At 41.2% G+C, this 15,490-nt stretch overlaps 3 protein-coding genes across 3 annotated transcripts; 1 reads left to right on the plus strand and 2 right to left on the minus strand.

The window, feature by feature from the left end:
* Positions 1–4,602: 4,602 nt before the first annotated feature.
* LOC119558083 (ubiquitin-conjugating enzyme E2 S) lies at positions 4,603–8,211 on the minus strand. Its single transcript, XM_037871265.1, has 3 exons — positions 7,646–8,211; positions 6,255–6,725; positions 4,603–5,777 (listed from the first exon to the last, which is right to left on the minus strand). Exons 1-3 carry the CDS (start codon positions 7,652–7,654, stop codon positions 5,628–5,630), a joined length of 630 nt encoding a protein of 209 aa, XP_037727193.1. The 5' UTR covers positions 7,655–8,211; the 3' UTR covers positions 4,603–5,627.
* Positions 8,212–9,159: 948 nt separating this feature from the next.
* LOC119556583 (partitioning defective protein 6) lies at positions 9,160–12,649 on the plus strand. The gene is made up of 3 exons (XM_037868883.1): positions 9,160–9,486; positions 9,973–10,201; positions 10,264–12,649. The coding sequence occupies exons 1-3, from the start codon at positions 9,412–9,414 to the stop codon at positions 11,031–11,033; spliced, it is 1,074 nt and encodes a 357-aa protein (XP_037724811.1). The 5' UTR covers positions 9,160–9,411; the 3' UTR covers positions 11,034–12,649.
* Positions 12,650–13,043: 394 nt separating this feature from the next.
* Positions 13,044–15,456, minus strand: LOC119556582 (lymphokine-activated killer T-cell-originated protein kinase). Its single transcript, XM_037868882.1, has 3 exons — positions 15,108–15,456; positions 13,994–14,352; positions 13,044–13,875 (listed from the first exon to the last, which is right to left on the minus strand). Exons 1-3 carry the CDS (start codon positions 15,365–15,367, stop codon positions 13,295–13,297), a joined length of 1,200 nt encoding a protein of 399 aa, XP_037724810.1. The 5' UTR covers positions 15,368–15,456; the 3' UTR covers positions 13,044–13,294.
* Between the last annotated feature and the right edge of the window lie 34 nt (positions 15,457–15,490).

The following is a 15,490-nucleotide window of genomic DNA, read 5'->3' on the forward strand; positions in this document are numbered from 1 at the left end:
GGCTAAATCATGTTTACAAATTCATGTTTAGCTGTCCAAGGAAGCTAAAGATTTATAATGTCCCCAACTCTGTGTTTACTTCTTCGGTTCTTGATAGGATTTATCTCTTTTTGGGTTATATGTTTACCTACTTTTATTTATGCCTGAAACATCTAAGGAGCAATTAATTTGTTGTCGTCTCCTTGACTCGCATTTTGGGTTCCCCACTTCTCCGATCTTTAGCATCATCTGATCATTTGGATAATTGCTGCTCTCGAACAACTTTGAACTGGCGGAGCTGCCCACTCGCTATTTCTGCGCATAGTTTCGAACGCATTTGGTCAAAATGAGTTTTAGTTTTCGTTTTTGGCCAAAGCCAAAGCCAAAGGCAAAGCATTTGGAACGCCTTCGCCGGGCGACCCGCCCCCGCCTGTTAATGAAACGCTAAAGCGTTCTCGAAACAAAAAACAGAGCCAGAAACAATAATCCAAAACAGAAACAGACAATAATACTGTTGACACACAAACGGGGTTTGGAGTCAACAAATCTACAAAATTAGAGGATTTTACGATGCTCGACGTCAAGGCGATCCATGTGCACAGAAAAAAATGATTAAAAATAACCATAGATGTAAAGTTCAAAGTTTGATTTCAATTGTTTCATTTCATAGGTCTCATTTAGCAGGCTATATAAAATATTCATCTAACAAGTTTTCCAAATTTCCCCAGAAAGCATTTGATTTCAAATATTATAATCTCTAATTGTAATAATCTATTAATCCCTCTACAAAATATATATTTAAAATATCATACTTTTTCCCCTGTGTAGATCTGCGAATCGATTTGCATATGTTCGCATTACAAACATATGGATATAGCCATGTCTGTGTATTTGGACATATATCAAATATTGATAGCTGCTCAAAATGACGAAACGAGCGAGTTATTTGCGCGACTTTGTCTAACTCATTCTTGATGCTGTTTTCTTTCTTTCTTCGACCCACACAATCCCAGTATCTGCCATACATTATATTATACGAGCGTTATAGAACCCCAGATCTCTCTGGGTTTGAGTGTTTCGTACATGTCGGCTTGTCATACCTGTAACCACAGTGCAGCATTCCTAGCACGATCGATCCTCAAGTCAAGGTGCCTTGCACAAACCAGCTCGATTCGATTTCATTGAGTAAAACTGATCGATGGCCGCAGTGAGATAGTTTGTGAATGAATTAATTAACGAACTAATACGAGTGTTATTATTGGCTAGTTCGTTAGATCAAATTAATAACAAATCTACTAAAGAGGGGATTTCATTTATTAATGAGTGACTTATTTGGTTGAAACCTAATGGATCCTTAAAAAAAGATATCCTAACTTTTCAGAACTTTTAGCCAAGGAATAGAATAGGTTATTCCCAGATTTCCCTGTGATCACTGATCCATGCAAAACAAAGTGGGCTTCGATCGTCATCGAAGTGCGTTAACTCGATGCCATTCCATTCGAATCGTTCGGATTTGTGCAGCTAATGGCACACAGCCCACGTCCGCTGGCCATATATGCACCTCATAAACGGTATCACGTACTCGCACTTATACGGATGTGTTCTAGTTTGATCTTAACCCGCGATGAGGATGCCCCACAAGGTCACTGGGCACTAAGTAAAACAGGTGTTCTATTTTCAAACATCGATTGGAGGATCCAAAGAAACTTGTTTTTGATTTAAGCTGAACAAATCTTGGAATCGATTAAGGTTTTGATATGTGTTTATAAGATCTCAACTCTCTTTTCCAAATAAATTTCAAAATCTTTAGTTTTTCTGATCACTGGTCATCACAAATTATCGATCACTTAACAAAAACAATAAAAAAGAAAAACAAACAAGTAAAGAGTTTGAGTGATTGTGGATAAGGCGAGGGTAGGGGATGGGGAGTTGGTCAATTAGCCAACAACATACACAAAAGCACACATGGGCAGCTGGGCAAACAGATGTTTTTAAAAAGGCCAATAGGGCGCCAGATTGGCCGCCAAAAATCGGTGGAAACGCGCGCTTTTGGTTTTTTGAGCGGGAAAAGGGTATCCTTCAGGAGCTGATCACGTGACAAAGGATTCACACTGGCTCGACAACCCCTTTATAGGGTAATATCTGCGAGTTCTAATCGATTCTTGTGTACTATATTTATATAGGTAGGTTGGTTAATAATGGGTTATATTATTTATTAGGAACGCGGCAAAACACAATGCATTGCATCCGTATCGATAGGCACTCACTCACACAGACGCGCACATTTGGAGCCGAAGAGAGGATCGAATCGAATCGGATTTAATTTTTTTTCGTTTTTTTGTTTTTGTTTTGGAGCAGCAGCCCCAGCCAAATGGTTTGTTGCCAGATTCACAACTGATCTACCTGCTGCCATTGGCTTTGCTTTTGCCGTTTGTTATTCGCTTTTCAGCTGTTGTTGTTGTTGTTGCTGCCGCCGCTGGCTTTTGGCTTTAGCCGTAGCTCTATAGCTTTAGCTGAAATTGGCGATCGCCGCTCCCTCTTGGCGCGCCCCCCCCCCCCCCTTCCCCCCTCTCTCGGGGCCCCATCGATCGGCATTTTCCATTTTGCGGTCGTATCTGCTGGCCATTCATTCAAGTCCGACTTGGGAGAGCCACTGAGAAGAGAGAGCGAACAGCTCATCCAGTCCAGTCCGAACAATCGAAATCGAACTGAGATCTCGAAGAGAGCCAGGCCAATACCCTAACCGACGGGTATTACCAGAAACCGATGATAATTCAATGTATCACTGTATCTCATCCAACCAGGAATCTAAACATCACTAAGAATTCCAACAGACTTTGAAATAAGTGATCAGTTCGATACAACATTGCATACTTTCTGGGAAATGTGAGGGACTTGACTTTGTTATCTTTACGTTAATGCGATGGATATGAAAATTGGTATGTGGATGTAATGTGTATCACTGTATCTCATCCAACCAGAAATTCAAACATCACTAAAAATTCCAACAGACTTCGAAATAAATAATCAGTTCAATATAACATGGCATACTTTCTGGGAAATGTTGAGGGACTTTATTATCATTACGTTAATCCGATAGATATGAAAATTGGTATGTGGATGTGAAATTAAAAAACAAAGGTCCTTCAAAAGAAAAAATATTTCTTTTTTATACTGTTGTCTTTATAATAACGAATAAGTTCAAAATTGTATTGCATACTTTCTGGCCACCGAGCTTGGGGAATGTTAATCCCATGGATATGAAATTTGGTATGTGGGCTTGATTTTAAGAAAAAAGGTTCCCCCCAAAAGAAAAAAGATCTATTTTTTAAGCTAAGTTGGTAAGGAACATAAATGGCTTTAAAATCTGTCAATATTATAACTAATTTTTTTCGAAACTAATAAGTTTTGCTATAAAAAACTTGGATACAAATTATGGATAGACCAAATCAAATTATCAAAGGGTATTCCACATTCGGTGCCCTGGCGAAATTCTGATTCTGGCTGTGCGACAATATTTGGTTCGAGCGACAAGTTGCCTGAAGGTTAGACCCGATCGGAGTGGAATGTTGGCCCGGCTCAAAAGCGTTGGCGGTTAGACAAAGCCAGGTAGAGAGTGGAAGCGAGAGGGGAAGAGCCGCACACACCTACTCAGCCAGAGAATGAGAGTGTGTGTGCGAGTGTCTCATGACATTTCGCAGAATCGCGGGAATCGAGAAACTCCCCAAAACAGAGATAAACTCTTCCGGCGGGCGGTGGGCGATGGGCCAAGGGGCTGAGGGGGCGGAAAGGGAGGGGGGAGCCAAGCGGAACTAGGAAATGCCATTTGTTATTGGCACGCGCTACGTGATCTGGAAAACCAAGTGCTAACAATTATGCACGGACAAATTTGATGATCCATTGTATACATGTTTTGATAACCGAAAACATCTGATCCTAAAATGTCTAATAAAAATATACAATCCCTAGGAAAATAGAATGATCTAACAGAAATGCCTTCTAACCCAGATATCTTTTAAATTGCGTTGCAAAATATTTCTATATATACAGTCAAATGAATAGCTTTGTTAATTTTAGAAAAGAATATTATAAATGAAAATGTTTGAAAATTCTCTCTACATCATAACTAACTAACCGATAACTAAGCTTTTCTTTCTTCAAAATTTTGTGTCTCAAAACATAATCGAATTGAATCTGCAAATCAAATCGATTATACAAATTGTATTTAAGATGACTTACCAAAAAAGTTTATATGTTAAATACATTTTTTAGATTTTGTAATGCTTTCCAAACTCCCTTCACTGTCTACGATCAAGCTCTAAATGTTGTTCTTTTTTTGAGAATGTGTTTTCTTTTGAAATTGTTCTCGGAATTTTATTCTTTTTTATTGCTTTTTTACTCATCGCCCTCGACTTGTGGTGTGTGTACTGGTTGTGTGAGCTTGAAAAAGATTTTCGAACTAAGGGAGAGAGCAGCAGGCGTGAAGGACATAGCATTATTGCGACTGACAGGACGGGGTTTTCCCATGCACTTATCACCGTGCCATTCCAAATCCGCTCCGCGTCGAGTGTTTTACAGATACAAGTTCTTAAAACTAAATCTCTACAGAATGTGCAATCGATCTTTTACAGTTTTTCATTAATAATTTTATGTATTTCTGTGATTGTTTGTTGGATGCGTGGTTGTTTTCTTTTCGTATCTTAAATCTAAGCAGGACATTTGAATGTAACGAATCGAAATTTATTCATTTTAAAACTAAAGGGATACAATTTTAAAAAGACAAAAAAATATGCGTAAGTTTAAGATTTTGGGGGGAGCTCGTACATTGGTGACATCGATTACGAAGAGTAATACACAAATGTTTTCTGGATTATTTGAATACACGGCGGATTACCCAACACACGAACAGACCCCAAGTGATCGATATTAATGCTCATTAAGGTAAGTTGGTGATGCTTTCGTTTAGAGAGATTTGGGCAGGGTGTTGGGGTGGTGGTGGCATGTATGAGGCGATAATGTTCTCCTTTTTTTCTTTAATCTAATTACATAAATTATGCTAGGATAGCTCATGAGCGTTAAGAAAAGAGAACTACATAAATTACTTAGGAGATGGTTGCATTCCCATTTCTCTTGGTTGCTTTTTGTTGGTTTTTGTTTGTTTGTTTGTTGTTGTTTCTACGTTCTACGCTCGGTCGACAGGTGCTGTCACCAAAAATTGTTGTTTAAATAATCGTATATGGTAACTGGATGCACTTTTCTTTGGAGTGGTTCTTTCTGTCTCTTGTTCTACCGAAATTGTTCAGCTTTAACTTCCGTTTCCGATATTAGCCTTCAAATGATGCGGTTCCGTTTCCGGGTTTCATCGGTGACTCCATTTTCTCACTTGCTAATGTTCTTCGTTTTCGTTTTCTTTTTTTTTTTTTTGTATCAGATCAGTGTAAAATTTCATAGCGCGCCTGCTCCTTCAAATCCACCATGCTAGCTTCGATCCTGCCGCCATTCATGTGGTTGTGGGGATAACGCTCGCACTCATTCATCGCTTATCATCTATCCATCCTCTCGTACTTGACGTTTCCTGCTACTGCTACTGCTTACTGCTTACTGCTCATGGTTGATTAGCTAGTCCATGGAACTCCGCCTTATGCCTCTCATAATCTCTTCAGCATGCGCTTCTTCTCCTTGAGCAACTTCTCCTTCTTCTTGTCCTGCAGCTTCTTGTCCAGGCCCGCGTGCTTCTTCGTCGAGGGTCCATCGTCGTCTTTGGCATCGCCAGCAGCGCCTGCACCGCATTTGGCGGGCTAAAATTAAACAGACGGGGGAGTAGGTTAGACATTGCACTTTTGAGATTAGTTACAGATCCTAATAATTTTATTCTAACTTTACCTTATTTAATAGCTCTACATTTAAGGAATCTCTAAGAAAACATACGTATGCGCTTTATAATGTCAAAAATGTTTAAGATGATTACTCAGCGTGATAAATATTTTGTAAATTTAGTGCACTTCGGGGAAAAAGGTTAAGATCATGACTCTAACCATGAGTTTGAAGCATTTTTTGTTGTATTTGTATGTTGTAGGAACAAGGTTGGAATTTCCTTTCTTTTAAATAGTAATTTTGGATTTTAAACAAAAAAAAATGGTTTTTAAACTCTTGTCCGCAAGGTTAGCAAAATTGGAAGAAAAATGAACCTATAGTTACGTTTTTCAGCCTAATTGGTTAAGAAAGTAGGCCCTTTAAAATGGCATTTAGACAGGGAAGGGGAGCAATCTATTTACCTGGGCATGGATCTCAGTCATCATGCGCGCCCGCTGCGAGTAGTCGTCGTATCGCTCCAATAACATCTTGCCGGCCTCCTCGTTCAGCGCCGATTCCGGATTCGGGACGATCAGCAGGCATTTGATGGTGAGCAGAATGTGCTTGATGCCCAGATCCGGCTTCCAGTCCTTCTTTAGTGTATTCACGCAGATCTCCCCGTTGGCGGCCACATTCGGGTGAAAGATCTTGGTGAGGAAGTACGCCTTCGGCGGTGTCTGCGGGAAGTCCTTGTTCAGCGTCAGCTTGACGCGAAAAACGCCAGCGGCGTACGGAGTGCCAGCAGGTCCGTCGATCAGCGCCTGAATGTCCGTCACGTCGCTCTCGTTGATCAGCACCTTGATGCCCTCCGGCGGCGTGGTCTCCATCTCCTGTAGCTCCCGCATCACCTGCCTGATCGTCTGCGGCGACAGGTTCTCCACATTCGAGTATTGCTGCAAAGTGGGTAAAATTCGAAACTTTAGTTGGGGTTACATGGTTTATTGCTTTTTGGCTCAGAATTGGAATGGATTCTTATAATCCATGGATGTGGCTTATGACTAAATAACTCTTGTCATAGAACTGCGTTCTACTTTACTCCTGGTACCCAATGTTTATTTAATGTTCATGGTATATGTATACAATTCTAGAAGCATCGACTGAGTTTGGGTTAGTATTGGTAAAATTAATTGAATACATTTGTTTATCACTACCGAACTCATAATGTCTGCACTTCCTGTTAGTTTGTTGATCAGAATGGAGGTAGTTATCGGTAAGAATGGCTTTTTAGGATCTATGAACCCCAGTATGATATGCTAGATCCGAATATAATCGGATCATGCTGTCTGATATCATACGATTCTAGTAAATACAAGTTTGTTGATAAGAAATGGATTACAAATCGATAAGAATGGTTTCTTAAGATCTATGTACCCCTAGAATGGTATCTCGTTTATAACTGGATACATTTGTTTATCCCTACCGAACTCATGATGTCTGCACTTCCTGCTAGTTTGCTGATCAGAATTGAGGTAGTTATCAGTAAGAATGGCTTCTTAGGTTCTATGCACCCCCAGTATGATACACTAAGCCGTATGTAATCGGATAATATTGTTTATCCTACCGAACTCATGATGTCTGCACTTCCTGCTAGTTTGCTGATTCGAATTGGGAGTTCTAATCTATAAGAATGGCATCTTAGGATCTATGGTATCTCGAGCACAATTGGATACATTTGTTTATCCCTACCGAACTCATGACGTTTGCATTTCCTGCTAGATTGTTGATCAGAATCGAGGTACTTATCAGTAGGAATGGCTTCTTATGCTTCTATGCACCCCTGTGATATATAATCGGATAATATTGTTTATCCTACCGAACTCATGATGTATGATGTCTGCACTTCCTTGGCCTGCGCGTGTGTGTGTGTGCGTGCGAGCGAGTGGGCCTGCGCTGGTGTGCGTGAGAATACACGGTCGGTGTCTCAAGGTTTCCGCTTCGGTTTCAGTTTCGTCAGCTTATTCCTGCAGCTGAGCTCTTTGGGCCGCCGAAAGTCCCAATCTCACCGCCTTTTCCCAGCTGGCTTGGAAAACTGGAGGAAATGTATGTGCCTGGCTTTTCCCGACCCCGCCACTCGTCTCTCCTTATCCGTTGTTTGGGTTTCTGTTTTCACTGTTTTCGCACGCTCTTCGCTCCTCTCCTGCATATATGTATGTGCATATATGTGTGTATATTTGTGTATATATGTATGTATATAGCACTTTCCGAAATTCCCGATTTCCGGATTACCAAGCGACTCGAAATTTAGTCTCGTAGCTTGCTATTGTTTTGAAATCGATTCGCTCGCCTTCGCAATTGTTGTTGTCAGCCTTTTCTCGTCACATTTAAACAAATTCAGTTGTCTAATTGCACACTTCACGCTCGACAACAACACAAACACACAAAAACAGTTTCCATTTTACAGTAACCCTCGTCGCCAGTCGATGCGCTACAATTGAGGCGTACGTGGTCTTTGATGTACTTTTGATTTTTATTAGCTATTTTATTTATGCAAGTGGTCCAGTTGACAATAGCTATACTTTAACTAGGCATTAACAAAAAGCGAATGCTTAACTATTGTTTTGTCGTCACTAAAACCCCGTTTTGAGTGTAATTTTAAGCCTGTTTGCACCTGTAGCGCATTTAAGTGTTTGCCTAGCCGACACAAACAAACTGTCTCTACACTAATGCACCATTCAGGGCTGCTCCGGCGTCATCGATATATCGATAGCAATCAAGAAGTCCGTTTTTTTTTTGTATTAAGTGTGGGAATTGTTTGTTTGCTATAAAATTAAGCACTAAAATAAAGAGAGATCGTAACAAAAATAAGCTGACTGTCGAATAAAATGTAATTTCAAACTAGACAACATAGCTTTGTTATTTGAAAACCACAGTAAATAAATAAAACTGATTTCTCTTTATTAATAATGGAATAAATATAAATTATAGTTCTTAAATTTTTTTATTTTCAGTCCTTTGGAAGGTTCAATCTTTCAAAAAAGTGCCAAACTGCATCTCTCTAACTAAATTTGTGACATTTATGCCTGAAGAAAATTATTAATATTTTAAAATCGATTTTTTTTCGAGACCGATGACACGTCTAAGTCAGCGAGGACACCCTCCTAACATTTTAAGGTGACCGCCCAATTGGTAGTATATTTTTATATTTATTGTAGTACATACTGAAACATACCAATAAAATTGCAAGTAAGGCCTACCCAAAATGTTGGGTTGGTGTATCCGCAAAATTAGCCGATACACCATCCCATTTGAGAGAGCCCGTATTTTTGGTATATTTGACTAAAAGAGACGGTCACACTGCCCAGAAGGTATTTTCCGCGTTGCGGTCACACCAATTAATACCACACAAAATACCACACCTCCATTTCTTTTATTTAATTAGTTTTAATTTAGATTTCTAACTCTAATTTAAACGCCGCTCCCCGCCACTGCACCTTGGTTCGGTTTCGGTTCGGTTCGTATCGGGCGATTCGGTTCGATTTCGATCCTGAAGATCAGGTCCAGAGTCAGGGAAACTAAACGAACTGCTGTGTTTTGTGTTGTGTGTGAGGAGAAAATTGGATTGGATTGGGATTGGAGAAAATGTCGAAGAACAAGATAAACACAACGTCCGGCGTGGCGGCCAGCGATTCGAATCTGATCGAGGTGAAATCGAAGGTGAGTCCTATATAAAGCATAGTCCCTGGGATCCCCGCCTTTGCCGACATCCACGCCCCTTTCATCGCCGCTGAGCTGCTGATTCATGCGCACAGAATGGGATTTACTAGTTGGAATTGCAATCACAGGGCTCTGAATATTTTATACATTATGCTTTCCACACAATATATATTGTTCCACAACTGTTGAGCTTGATTACCAGTTGGAATTGCCTAGCTTCCCCCAAAAGTATCTGTTGATCTGTGCTCAAAAACCACCCTGTTATGCCCTCTTTCAATCCTCCACACCTTATAGCAGGTATACAAAACTTATAGGGCCTTCCGTAACTATAATAAACATTCCGAACACAAGCTGTTTGGAGATAGGTGTTGATAAATCACTAGATTACAGAAAGTTTAAACAGAAAAAGTTGGCTTTCGAAGAAATCAACAGGTGTTGCTCCATACAATCTATAGGGTTTATTATTAATGAAAACCAATCTTCAAGTTTGATGCGGAATTCCGGCGCTGGAGCTTCAAGCGGAATGAGACGGAGCAGAGCTTCGACAAATTTGCGGCCCTCATCGAGCAGCTGCACAAGCTGACCAACATCCAGTTTCTAATACTCTACATCGATCCGCGGGACAACGATCTGTTGCCAATTAACAACGATGATAACTTTGGCCGGGCACTGAAAACAGCCCGCCCCCTGCTACGGGTCATAGTGCAGCGGAAAGGTAAGAATACAAAAAAACATCTTTTAGTCCTTTCATCTTTTAATCCCATATCCTCTCCATAGACGATCTAAATGAGTACTCTGGCTTTGGGACAATGAAACCGAGGAATCTGATCGGCAGCATACTGATGGGCCACACGCCCGTGAAGACAAAGGCCCCATCGATATCCATACCGCACGATTTCCGGCAGGTTTCGGCCATTATAGATGTGGATATAGTGCCGGAGACGCATAGGAGAGTGCGGTTGCTAAAGCATGGCAGCGACAAGCCCCTGGGATTCTACATAAGGGATGGCACCTCGGTGAGGGTGACGGCCAGCGGACTGGAGAAGCAGCCGGGCATCTTTATATCCCGCTTGGTGCCGGGTGGACTGGCCGAAAGCACTGGCCTGCTGGCTGTCAACGACGAGGTGATCGAGGTGAACGGCATCGAGGTGGCTGGCAAGACCCTGGATCAGGTCACCGACATGATGGTGGCCAATAGCTCCAACCTGATAATCACCGTGAAGCCGGCCAATCAGCGCACGCTGACGTCCACACATCGCGGCTCGTTCTCGAGGAATAGCCAGCTGTCCAGTGGGTCACATCACACCAACAATACGAACACCTCCGACGAGATCGAGCACGACGATCAGGACGATATCGTGGACCTGACGGGAGTAACCCTAGACGAGAGTCCCACATCCACGTCCGCCGGCAATCACAATCATCAGCAGCAGCAGCAGGCGGCGCCGCCGTTGTCCTCATCACCCTCGTCGCACCATCAGCAGGCAGCCTCCAATGCGTCCACGATAATGGCCAGCGATGTCAAGGATGGAGTGCTGCATTTGTAGGATTGACCGGAAGATACAGCATCCAGAGAACTCAAGCAACGGAAAACGCGAATTCACAGCAGAGAAGAGCAGAGGATTTTCAGTTTATCAGACTTAACTTTCCTTAAGATCGAATAAGTTCGTTAAACTCAAGTCAATTATTTAAAGTTATACCATTTAGGCCAGCTTATCACATGTATACTGATCGATTATACATTGCTCACTTACTAAAGAGACGGGCAAAGCTGGAGAATCAATGATTTCTGATGAAAATATTTGTAAAATCCATAAGGATTGGTCGGAAAGCATGATTAGCTGAGTAAACTATGTAGAAATCTGGGCATTGCTTTGGTTCATATCATGATAAATTACAATTTTAAAAGCCATTTCTGCAGAATCCCCAGTTATTTAGTAGGTGAGCGATGTATAAAGCAACGATCATATATGTAATCATACGTCTTTTCCCATACATTCCACGAAACTCACTCAAAGTCACACAAAACACACACATTCATTTGCACGTTTTTGAATGCAGTCCCTTGTTTTTATCTTTTTCCTTGGCATATATACATGTGTATTTAAATTTGTAAGATATACGTCTTGTTATTATTCTTGCTTGTTGCATTAGATTAGAGTGAGACCGCAAGTGAAGAGAATGAAACAGAGAGAGCATCAAATGCAGAAGGCAGAGAAATTTACTTAACTTAACTTAAAATTCGAATTCAACGATTTTGAAAGAGCAATAATTGTATACAAAATCCCACATACGAGCATGAATAATTTATAACCAAAACATTCCATTTTATGTACTTTGACATGTCGAAACCACAAAAAAAATGGTTCTTGATCTGCCAGACTCTTATTTTTTTTGTTCAATTCAAGACAATAATTCAGTGTACGTCTGCTATGTCCTTTTTTAGCCCAGCTTCACATTTTTCGGCATGACTCATAATACTTGTTTATTCTATTTTTAATATTGTACTTTTGTAATTTTAAATTTTGTTCATTCGTAAATGTGTCCAATACTCGTACAAGTTGTTTGTTGTAATTGTCATCATTTAGAGTTACGGAGAAAGTGAGATGAAGTTAACAAAACGATAAAAACAAACGAAACACCAACAGCGCCTTCGCCTTCAAGAGAGAAATTCGATACTTTTTATATATATACAAGAGAATATATACACTAATACGATCTATGTTAAATACGTATCCCTGTAGACCTAATTGAAGTCTGTATACGCTTTAGTCAAATCGAGAAAAGGCCCCTCCAGGCAGACTTGAAGTTAACAATATTCATATTTATGAAACGGAACTGGCATAACTTACCCTAGATAGATAGCAAGATCTAGGATAGAGGCAGCAGCGAATCTGAAACTATATCTAATTGCGTATCGCCTGTACACGTCGCCCTTCATCACCATTCCACATATCCCTATATTACCAAGCAATCTGAACTTTTATCGAGCGAAAAGTCTCCCGAACACCCGATTCCCAAGCATACGCATATATATTCTATAAAGGCAAAAGTGTATTCCCGCTGAGCAACTGAAAAAGACCGAAAAGCAAAATCACGAAAGAAAAACTTATATTTTGATGTATGTATTATTATTTTTTAATAAACCTAAGTAAACTTGTAACCGAGCTTATGCGAAAAATGATTTTTCTGGGGGTTCGGAGCAAAACAGTGTAAGTTTATTGTTTATATCACAACTGATTTGAAGCTTACTTTAAATTTAAAGTATGTATGAAAAAAAAACTTCATGTGCTAATTTAAAGTTTAAAATTATATTTTTTTAGTACATTTTCGTAGTCCCTTGTAAGCAATACCATTCAATTCAATTGGATTGATGTTACTTATTTCTAGCTTACAAGCTTTACAAGGCCTTATTTTAGTTTTTATAAGAAAATGTGGCTGAGAGTTATATACATTTTGTCTCATAGTCTGCAATTTCAAGTTTTTTTTCAAACTAGTTATAGACTTCGTTATTAACCACCTTTGAATACTCTTCAACATTTGAAACCATAAAATTGTTTCATTTAGGGATTTATTCGACCTCTCTTTTTGCTGAATATGTACACTTAACTTATCCATCTTTTATATTTATGCGGATTCTGGTCTTCATGTGCGCATTCGTTTGTCCTCGTTTCTTACACGGTATAAATTAGAACTATATGTATTCATACATGCAAACAAAAATCAGACGATTAGGGAAACTACATTCAAGAGCTTATTTCCAAATGGAGGAAGATTGTGGAGGCTGAGAGTAGTGGTGGTGATCAGTCTAATCGCTTCCTGTCGCGACATTCGCGGCATTGTTCTCCAGGCACTGCCAAATGGTCTTGGCCGCCGGACGATCCTCGCTCAGAGCATTCGTGCACAGATAGAACAGCTCCACGATGCAGTTGTAATCGTCGCTGAGTTGAAAGGCCACTGGCAGTGGTGGGCGAGTACCATAGGCCGAGTGAAGGTTGTTCAGCGTGAAGTCAGAGATGTCGTTCTCTTTGATATCGTTTTCCTTGGTGTCATCTTCATCCTCGTCGACCTCTTCCTCCTCCTCCTCCTCCTCGTCGTCAATCACTTCGGTACTCATGTCGTTGTCCGTATGTTCATCCATTTCAACTGGTCCACCCTTGCTTTCATCGGCGGAGAAGTCCAGCTGCTTGCGCTGCACTTTCTCCGTTTCGGTGGACAAATCGTGAGAACCTTCCAACTCCTCGCCAAGCACGGCGTCCAGCTCTAAGGTATGTGGCGGCACCAGGGCCAGGGTTTCGTAGATAACCAGGCCAAAGCTAAAGATGTCCGCCTTGCTGTCTATGATATCCATGTCGTCTATGACCTCCGGGGCGCACCAAAGGCTGGTTCCTGCAACAAAAGGGTGTTGGTTATTAATAAGCCTTTTAGGTTTGGTTTTAAGCTGGTTGTAATTATTTAGATTAGATTTGAATATCGTTTATGACTAGATAGTTGCCCGTTTACTCACCCACATAGCGCAACCCGGGATTCTTTGGGAAATTAATCTCGCCCTGCTCGTCCAGAGGAAGAGCAACTCCGAAGTCGCACAACTTGCAGATCTCGAACTCCCCCTTAACCAGGACATTGAAGGACTTAAGGTCACCGTGCAGCAGGCGAGCTTCGTTGTGGAGGAAGTCCAGGGCCAGGGCCACGTCCATGATCATCTTAAAGGTGTTTTTGGCCGGCAGTGGGCCCAGATCCTCGTCGTGACGTTCCTCGAGTATGGAGCCAAGCGAAGTGGTGCACATTTCGAGGGCCAGTGTGTTGACACCCTCGTCATTGGTGACAACGCCGCGGAATCCCACGATATTGGGATGCTTCAGTTTGCTGAAATGGCAGAAATGGCATCATCAGTTGTATGTGCAATTTGAGGGGTATTTCAGGGGGTGTTCAGGCGACCATTTATGGAAGGCGGCAACTATAACACCCAATCTGCGTGGTGTGTACACCAAAGGCACACTCTGCGTATGCACATTAGGGTGAGTCGATGTTAGAGGGGAAAAGGTTTAAAAATTTTTTGAATGTTTGACCTAAAAGCTGCCTTGAATAAAAGAACAATATTTGAATGAACTTCAGTCCAGAGTGTGATTAATCTTGTTCGTACTTGAATAATGTGGCTATTGTCTGAAGATTAGGGGATCAATGTAATGAAACATTCCAATAAAATTAGAAATCCACCTTAGATTTAGCACAATACTTGGTTGTCCCAAGGGCAGCCTTGAATTAAAAGCAAAATTTGAATAAATTTGATTCCTGAACGTGATTCATCATGTTCGTACTTGAAAAAAGTTATTTTTTGTCTTAAGATTTGGGTTAATATAATGAAACTATGCAATAAAAATATTAATTCAGCCTAGATTAAGCTTAATACTTTGGACTACTCATTTTGATATATAATACCAAGATATTCACAGTATCGAACGTGAGTCACCCTAATTAATTCCTGACCCACATATCGGAACACCCTAGCACACGCACATGCAGCATCCGGACCAGCACACGCACACACACACACACTCGCACGCAGGACACTGACACACTGACAGCGAATGAGGAAGTACGGTGGAAATTCGCAGACTCACCGGAGGATATCCGCCTCGTGGACAATCCGGGCGTTGAAGAGGGTGTCCTTGCGCACCCGCATGCTCTGGGTGATCCGCTTGACGGCCCACGGCGAACGGATTTGGCCAAGACGGGGCGAGCGGTCCAAACGGTAAACACTGACACCGGTACCGTGGCCCAGGGTCTTCAGCATCGGCGACGGCGGCACTCTGATCGGGGTACTACTGTTCTGCACATTCTCCATGTGCAGATTGCGCAGCTTGCGACGTGGAGTGTCCATCGTGGGATCCCTTATCTCGGTGGCCACAAATTATTAATAAATTCAATCAAACAAAAAGCGACGCGCCGTTCAAACGGTAAATGGAATGCAACAGTGTGTGTGTGCTTTCGGCAATTGAGAACA

Source organism: Drosophila subpulchrella, chromosome X (genome assembly GCF_014743375.2).
Source record: "Drosophila subpulchrella strain 33 F10 #4 breed RU33 chromosome X, RU_Dsub_v1.1 Primary Assembly, whole genome shotgun sequence".
Lineage (NCBI taxonomy): Eukaryota > Metazoa > Arthropoda > Insecta > Diptera > Drosophilidae > Drosophila > Drosophila subpulchrella.

Bases quoted from the DNA above. Each gene is read 5' to 3' on its own strand.
- LOC119556583 (XM_037868883.1), top strand. From the start codon at position 9,412: ATGTCGAAGAACAAGATAAACACAACGTCCGGCGTGGCGGCCAGCGAT. The intron at 9,487-9,972 runs GTGAGTCCTATA...CCAATCTTCAAG, and splicing joins TGATCGAGGTGAAATCGAAG to TTTGATGCGGAATTCCGGCG. The intron at 10,202-10,263 runs GTAAGAATACAA...TCCTCTCCATAG, and splicing joins GGTCATAGTGCAGCGGAAAG to ACGATCTAAATGAGTACTCT.
- LOC119558083 (XM_037871265.1), bottom strand. The intron at 5,778-6,254 runs GTAAATAGATTG...GTTTAATTTTAG, and splicing joins TGACTGAGATCCATGCCCAG to CCCGCCAAATGCGGTGCAGG.
- LOC119556582 (XM_037868882.1), bottom strand. From the start codon at position 15,367: ATGGACACTCCACGTCGCAAGCTGCGCAATCTGCACATGGAGAATGTG. The intron at 14,353-15,107 runs GTGAGTCTGCGA...CTGCCATTTCAG, and splicing joins CACGAGGCGGATATCCTCCG to CAAACTGAAGCATCCCAATA. The intron at 13,876-13,993 runs GTGAGTAAACGG...CTTTTGTTGCAG, and splicing joins TCCCGGGTTGCGCTATGTGG to GAACCAGCCTTTGGTGCGCC.